This window comes from Lathyrus oleraceus, chromosome 5 (assembly GCF_024323335.1).
Source record: "Lathyrus oleraceus cultivar Zhongwan6 chromosome 5, CAAS_Psat_ZW6_1.0, whole genome shotgun sequence".
NCBI classification, from domain to species: Eukaryota; Viridiplantae; Streptophyta; class Magnoliopsida; order Fabales; family Fabaceae; genus Lathyrus; species Lathyrus oleraceus.
This window is the reverse complement of record NC_066583.1, coordinates 259,492,651-259,499,607: the sequence shown is the minus strand read 5'-3', so window position 1 is coordinate 259,499,607 and position 6,957 is coordinate 259,492,651. Positions and strand designations below refer to the sequence as shown.

The 6,957-nt window shown below is 36.4% G+C and overlaps 1 protein-coding gene across 1 annotated transcript; it reads right to left on the bottom strand.

The window, feature by feature from the left end:
* Positions 1–1,977: 1,977 nt before the first annotated feature.
* Positions 1,978–3,539, bottom strand: LOC127080086 (uncharacterized). Its single transcript, XM_051020415.1, has 3 exons — positions 3,057–3,539; positions 2,518–2,963; positions 1,978–2,353 (listed from the first exon to the last, which is right to left on the bottom strand). The coding sequence occupies exons 1-3, from the start codon at positions 3,537–3,539 to the stop codon at positions 1,978–1,980; spliced, it is 1,305 nt and encodes a 434-aa protein (XP_050876372.1).
* Between the last annotated feature and the right edge of the window lie 3,418 nt (positions 3,540–6,957).

The window sequence follows — 6,957 nt, the reverse complement described above, 5'->3', positions numbered from 1 at the left end:
CTTCTTGCTGACTATAACCTTGTGCAACTAGTCGAACCTTATTTCTTACTACCTCTCCTTATTCGTACAACTTGTTTCTAAAGACCCACTTTGTTCCAATAATGTGAGTTCTTTTGGGTCTTGGCACAAGATCTCACACGTCATCTCTGGAGAATTGATTGAGTTCCTCTTGCATAGCCAGAATCCATTATATGTCCAGAAGCGCTTCAGAAGGTTTTAAAGAGGATCTCGTTTTGACATGTTCAAATTTGTCTCCCATAATTAATTATTCAGAATGTATCTTTATTTGTGCCTTCTCAGAGGAGTCTAAGCTTCAATAGCTTCTGGTTGAGGAGCTTCAGAGTCTTTTGCCTTAGCATCTTTGGCTTTTGAAGTTTTGCTTTAAGAACCTAAGTATGTTATCTCCAGATCTGCAAATTTCTCAACTAGCTTTGACTTTTCAAAGTCAAGCGTATCATCGAATTTGACATGGATTGATTCTTCAACAGTCTGTGTCTCAGTGTTATATACTCTATAGCTTTTTGAGCGTTCAGAGTATCCTAACATGATGCACTTATGTGCCTTATAGTCAAACTTGCTCAGATTCTCCTTAGCGTCCAACATAAAACAAGAACATCCAAAAGGATGAAAATATGAAATGTTAGGATTCAAATTCTTCCATAAATCATAGGGAATCTTACCCGGAATAGGTCTTATAGATATCATGTTCTGAATGTAACATGTTGTGTTGACTGCCTCTACCAATAAGTGCTTAGCCAGATTAGTCTCGTTGATCGTGGTCCTGGCCATCTCTTGCAGAGTCCTATTCTTCCTCTCTACAACTCCATTTTTGTTGTGGAGTTCTAGGGCAGGAGAAATCATGGGAAATTCCATTTGCATCAAAGAGTTTTTCAAACTATATTTTTCAAATTCTCCATCATGACCACTTCTGACTTTTACAATTTTGAGATCTTTCTCATTTTGCACTTGGGAGCAGAAGGTAGAAAACATAAAATATGACTCATCCTTGTGTCTGAGAAATTCCACCCATGTCCATCTATTGTAGTCATCAACAATGACTAGTCCATACTTCTTACCATTTACAGAAGTATTTTTCACTAGTCCAAACAAGTCAATGTGCAGAAGTTCCAATGGTCTAGAGGTTGAAACAACATTTTTAGCTTTCAAAGAAGTTTTAGAAAAAAATTCTGTCTGGCATGTTTCACAAAGAGCATATGAATCAAACTTCAGATTTGGTAGGCCTCTGACTAAATTAAGCTTGTTTATATGAGAAATCCTCCTCATGCTAACATGGCCTAATCGTCTAAGCCACGTCCGTTTCTATTCATTTACAGACATAATACATTTTACATTTTGATTTTTCAAATCAAAAAGTCTTATCTTATAAATGTCGTTCTTCCTTTTTTCATTGAAAAAGAACAGAACCATCCTTTTGACTGACAGATTTACAGGACTTTTGATTGAAACTAATTTCATAACCATTGTCACTTAATTGACTTATGGGCATAAGGTTATGCATTAGTCCTTCAAATAAAATAACATTAGTAATGGAAGTGAGAGTCAAATTACCTATTGTTCTGGAGCCAATGCTCTTCCATGTCTGATCACCTCTGAAACTGACGACGCCTCCAGGCTTAAGTTCCTGACTTTGGAACATATGTCTTCTTTCTGTCATGTGTTGCGAGCATCTAGAGTCCAGGTACCATGACTGGTGTCTAAACTTCAATGCTAAGGATATTTGCAACATATATTATCTTATCCTTAGGTACCCATATCTTTACGGGTCCTTTGGGGTTAGTTTTCCCATAGTTTTTAACAAACTTGGGTTTTTGTGCAGGATATTTATACATGAATGCATGTTTGAGACAATAATAAGATTTTGCTTTAGCCTTAGGTTTTGAAAAAGTTCTACCTTTAGGCACAACACCATTTTGTTTACCATGAGGGACAAAATGGGACTGGAGAGTATTTGGTTTATCATCTTTTTTGAGAATCAGATTCTTCATCAGAATCATAACCAACACCCCTTGTTCTGTTTCTACTTACGCCATAAATCATTGAAGCCATTAAGCTTCTGTTGAGGCTTCTAGCAAGACATTTATAGAAAGACTTATCATATTTATTTATGATATCACCATAACCTGTAGAGACTTTTGAAAGAATTTTCTTCTCAGGTTTGAGACTCTTGCTTTTAGGCACAGAGTTGTTGTTTTTCAAAATTAAGTTTTCTTCACTCAAACTTGAAAAATCTTTCGGAAGCTTACAATATGATTCTGATTCAGATACATGAATCTTCTTCATATCCTTGTATTTGTCCAGAAGCTTTTGATACTTGTCCAGAACTTTTGATAAACTAGATTCAAGTTTAGAACGAGAGAGTTTAGAAAATACATCTTCAAAATTTGAACCAGATTCTGATTCTGATTGAATCGTCTCAATAAGAGCTTCAGTACATGCATCAACACCTTATTAACCTGCTTTTACTCAAAGTCGTGTTATGAGGACTCTAAACAATACCATGTAGCCATCAGAACCTTCTTCTTTCCTCTGAAGTTCTTCTTAGGCTTGTCTTTCATTAACTTGGTATGTTCATTCTTGAAGTGGCATGGCTCCTTGCACTCAAAGCACATGAGTTCTTTTCCAGCTCTAACTTTCTTGAATCCAGAATTAGAATCAGAATGACCACATGTCCTTCTTTGTCCTCTGAATCTGCCTTGCCTTTTCTTCCAGAGTTGATTGACACGTCTGAAGAGAAGACTCAATTCATCATCTTCTTCTGATTCCTTTTCAGAATCTTCACCTGTTTCTACTTGAAGAGATTTTGTCTTCTCATATATTCCCAAAGACTTTAGAGCAACATATTTTCTCTTTCTCTTGGGCTCATCTTCCTCAAGCTCAATCTCATGACTTCTTAAAGAACTAACCAGTTCTCCAAGAGAAGTATTGTTCAGATCCTTTGATAACTTCAGAGCAGTTACCATAGGTCTCCATCTTTTTTATAGACTTCTAATGATCTTCTTTACATGATCAACATTAGAATATCCTTTTTCCAGAACCTTAAGTCCTACAACAAGAGTTTGAAACCTTAAGAACATATTCTCTACAGTTTCCTCATCCTCCATCTTGAACGCTTCATATTTTTTAATTAAGGCAAGAGAATTGGTTTCTTTGACTTGTGTATTCCCTTCATGAGTCATCCTCAAAGAATAAAATATTGATTTTGCAGTATCCTTGTTGGTGATATTTTCATACTCGTTGTATGAAATAGCATTCAGCAAGATGGTTCTTGCTTTGTGATGATTCTTATAATCTTTTTTTTGTCTTGGCATCACTCTTCTTTCAACTTTGTTGCCACTTGCATCTACTGGGTATATGTAGCCATCAACTACTATATCCCATAGATCAATGTCGTGACCTAGATAGAATCTCTCTATTCTATCCTTCCTATAATCAAATCTATCTCCATTAAAAATAGGAGGTTTAGCATTATAATGATCTCTATCATTTGTTTGAGTAACTGGTGGAGGGATATTAGCCATTGTGTTTCACTTTATCTGACATTGTTAAGTGTTTGATAATCTTATCAAGCCAATAATCAAACTCTGATTCTAATTGAAGGTGGCAAGAAACACAAGAAAATGGGGGGGGGGGGTGAATTGGGTTTCTAAAAATTAAAGCTTTTTAAAACCACCACAATCAAACAATAACACGAACAATAAAAATAGCACAATTATTTTTATATTGGCTCGATGTTAACGAAACAACCTCTAGTCCACCCTACCAAGTAACGTTTTCCTTCTCAACAAGGACTTAATCCACTATAATTGAAATTGGTTAAAGACACCACAAAGACAATTTGCCTTTGTCTTCTTGAGTCCATCTGACTAAAAACTAGTCACTCAAGAAATACACTCAAATCATTGAGATTTACAAGACTGTGTTTACAGGATTGCTTGTAAGAAAGCAGATTAACACAAGTTTAGTACAATGAAATATTCACACAATAGCGAACAAAATCTCTATGTGTGTTTACAAAAACTATACACATAAAATATATACTTCATCAAAAGATTTGGGTATGTTCACGTGAATTAACTGCGAATGAGCCTGAGCAACTTTTCCAATCTTCCAAGTCTCCTTTTTATAGACAGTGAAAAGATTAGTTGGAGGGTATAATTGGAATAGCAAAAATGCAGTTGTCTCTTTGTATAACAGTTTGCATATTAGGCGACAAAATGGTACAATAGTAATATCCTTAGCCTACAAAATCAGCATAGTAGATGTATGGATGATCTTGTACTGTGTATTATTTTCCTGATGAAAAACATTTTGATCTTATCTTCTAATATCCAGAGGCTTCTGAATAAATTATGTTGAAGCATGCTTGGAAGGATCAAGAGACTAGTAGAGAGAATCTTCAGAATCTCGGTTTTTAGAGTCTTGACACAGTTCCTTAGAACCTGGTCTTCAGAGTCTTTAGATCTTGTTCTTTAGAGTCTTCAGAACTTGAGAGCGCAGAATCTTGAATGCTTGACAATCCTTCAGAGACTCTTCAATCAGAGTCACAGTCAGAAGCTTTAGTACAAACATTCATCAGAACTGTTGTCTAAGAGCATTCTAGAACTTGACAACGTCTTGTAAAGCACTTTGTATCTCCTCAGAGTCAGAGTGTGTTGAGTCCATAATCTAATGACGTCACACGCCAATTCTTCAAAGTTAGAGCTTGTTAGCAAAAGCTACACACTAGACAAAAACCATTAGTGTACAAATTTTTTATTAAGAAACAATGCATTGTTATCATCAAAGCTATAGGTCAGATGTAGAACCAAATATTTTTCTTACAACATCTTGCAAAGACTTTCTTAAAGTCTCATTAAGAGCTCGAGCCTACTCTGACTCTCGGACCAAACCGTCATTGGTCGCTTCCAACTACGAGCACTTGAATTCAGCGGTTTCCTTCTATTTATTCATTTTCAACTACTGGGATTCATACGTCTCCTTTTGTTTCTTCATCTATGTGAGTTGCTTCGCCAACTCATCTACTTGAAGGATTTGGGCCTTTAAATCATCCTTCATCTGGTTTCTGTCTTTAGTAAGACGAGTCTCGTTCTGTTCATAGGCATCACCTACTTCAAAAAGATCCTGAGTCATGACTGTACACCTCATCAAGTAAGCTTTGAGGTTTTGTGTCAACTGCTGAGCACCTATTGACTTAACTTTCTCAACGTCCTCAGTTGTATTCAGATGATCATAGATATATCGCTAACCATCAAAGTTGTTGGACCAGAACTTGAATTTAGAGGATGGGTTAGTTTGATGACTACTACCTAAATCTTGCATCATGGTGGTGATTTCCAGGTCGGCCTGACTGACATCATCACTCATCAAGGTCTTTGTTTTCTTTTGAGAGACCGACTTAGAATCCTCAAAGGGAGGAACGGAAGTAGCTTATGGATCAGATACAATGGGAGTTGCTTTGATAGCTTCCATTTTCTTCCTTTTCAGCGTCCGAGTTTGAATACCCGTTCGATCGCTTTTAGAAGCAGACTGATCACCACGCCTTGCTCTGGCTTCATCCATCAATTTCTTTTGTTTGAAAAGCTTAAGGTTGGCCAAGTTAGTTGAAGTAAAAAGACCAAGGCAACAAAAACCAAGAAGTATGATTATTAATAGGGTTATTAAAAAGAAGTAAAAAAGCATAAATAAACATTAACCAGGAAATTAGAAATTTGTTTCGGGCCTTCAGTCATTTGTAGTAAATCTTTAACCTTCATTACCCGAAAAGCATCCAAAACAAGCAAAGCTCGAATTTCCAGAGCATTCAACTTGTCATAGTCAAATCCGAAAACCAGCAATAGACTATCCGACCAGTAAATCGGGAAACAATAGTTCTCATCCAGTGCATATATAACTTGGGGACACCTTTTCCCACTCTTCACTCGAAGGAACTTATCATTAAAACTCTTATAGTTTGTAGTATAAGCTTGAAGAAAGCTCTTCCCCAAAATAACACTAAGGGATACCCAACCTTCTTTTTCCGCTCCCTTCAACTCAAAAAATGAGAAAAATAATCCTAAGGCAGGCATTATGTCCACTGCATCACAAACGATTTCAAAGGCCTTGATAAAACCCCAACCATTTAGGCGTAATTGAGAAGGGGCTATATTTAGGGTTTTGAGGAGATCAAACTCAAAATTAGTAAACGGGATACAGATATTAAAATCCTCGATTACCATTCCTAAATAAAAATAGAAGTATTCATCAGGCACTCCCTTGGGCCGAGTAATGCAGACCCTCTCACCAACCACACAAGGCTCTACATTTCCCTCATTCCCAGTGGAAGAAACTGAGTTATTAGAACGAAACTTCGAGATGTAGCTATCATCAATGACACCATGGTTGTTGCTTAGAACCTTTTTATCTATCAAAGTTCTTGTTGCCTTCATCAACGTGTCTAACAAACTTGAGGACAAAGACTTTGAGTCAATGTTACCAATAGGTGAAGGGATTTCACCATAAACTTCTATAATAATTCAGTGTAAATCCTTTCGACTCAAATAACCCTCACACACACGCATACAAGCATTCCAAATCCTATTTCTATCACTAGCAGTAAGGGAAATCGAACATTATCCCGAGTAACTATAGCCTCGTATTGAAGACATAATAAAAGAACAAAAAGAGTGAAAAGGGGAAAGAAAATTATACATGGGACTTGAGATAGTAGAAGAATCGAGAGATGGATGAAGAAAAAATTTGTCCGCAACACTTGGGAAGAAGATCACTAACTTGGGTAAATAACAAAAGTGAAAGAGCAAAGTTCCTCTTAAATAAATTTGTAACGGTAAAAATTTCATAAAGAAGGAAAGCAATGATGACAAGTGGGAGTTCCCATAAAACCATCATGATAAGGAGAGAGAAAGATTTGTCATCATTGAGATGACTGACACTTCAGTG

Excerpts from the sequence above, each read along its gene's own strand:
- LOC127080086 (XM_051020415.1), bottom strand. The coding sequence starts at position 3,539 with ATGGCTAATATCCCTCCACCAGTTACTCAAACAAATGATAGAGATCAT. Across the intron at positions 2,964-3,056 it reads CTCTTGTTGTAGGACTTAAG|TTATCAAAGGATCTGAACAA; the intron begins GTTCTGGAAAAA and ends ACTGCTCTGAAG. Across the intron at positions 2,354-2,517 it reads AAGGTTCTGATGGCTACATG|TTTATCAAAAGTTCTGGACA; the intron begins GTATTGTTTAGA and ends ACTTGAATCTAG.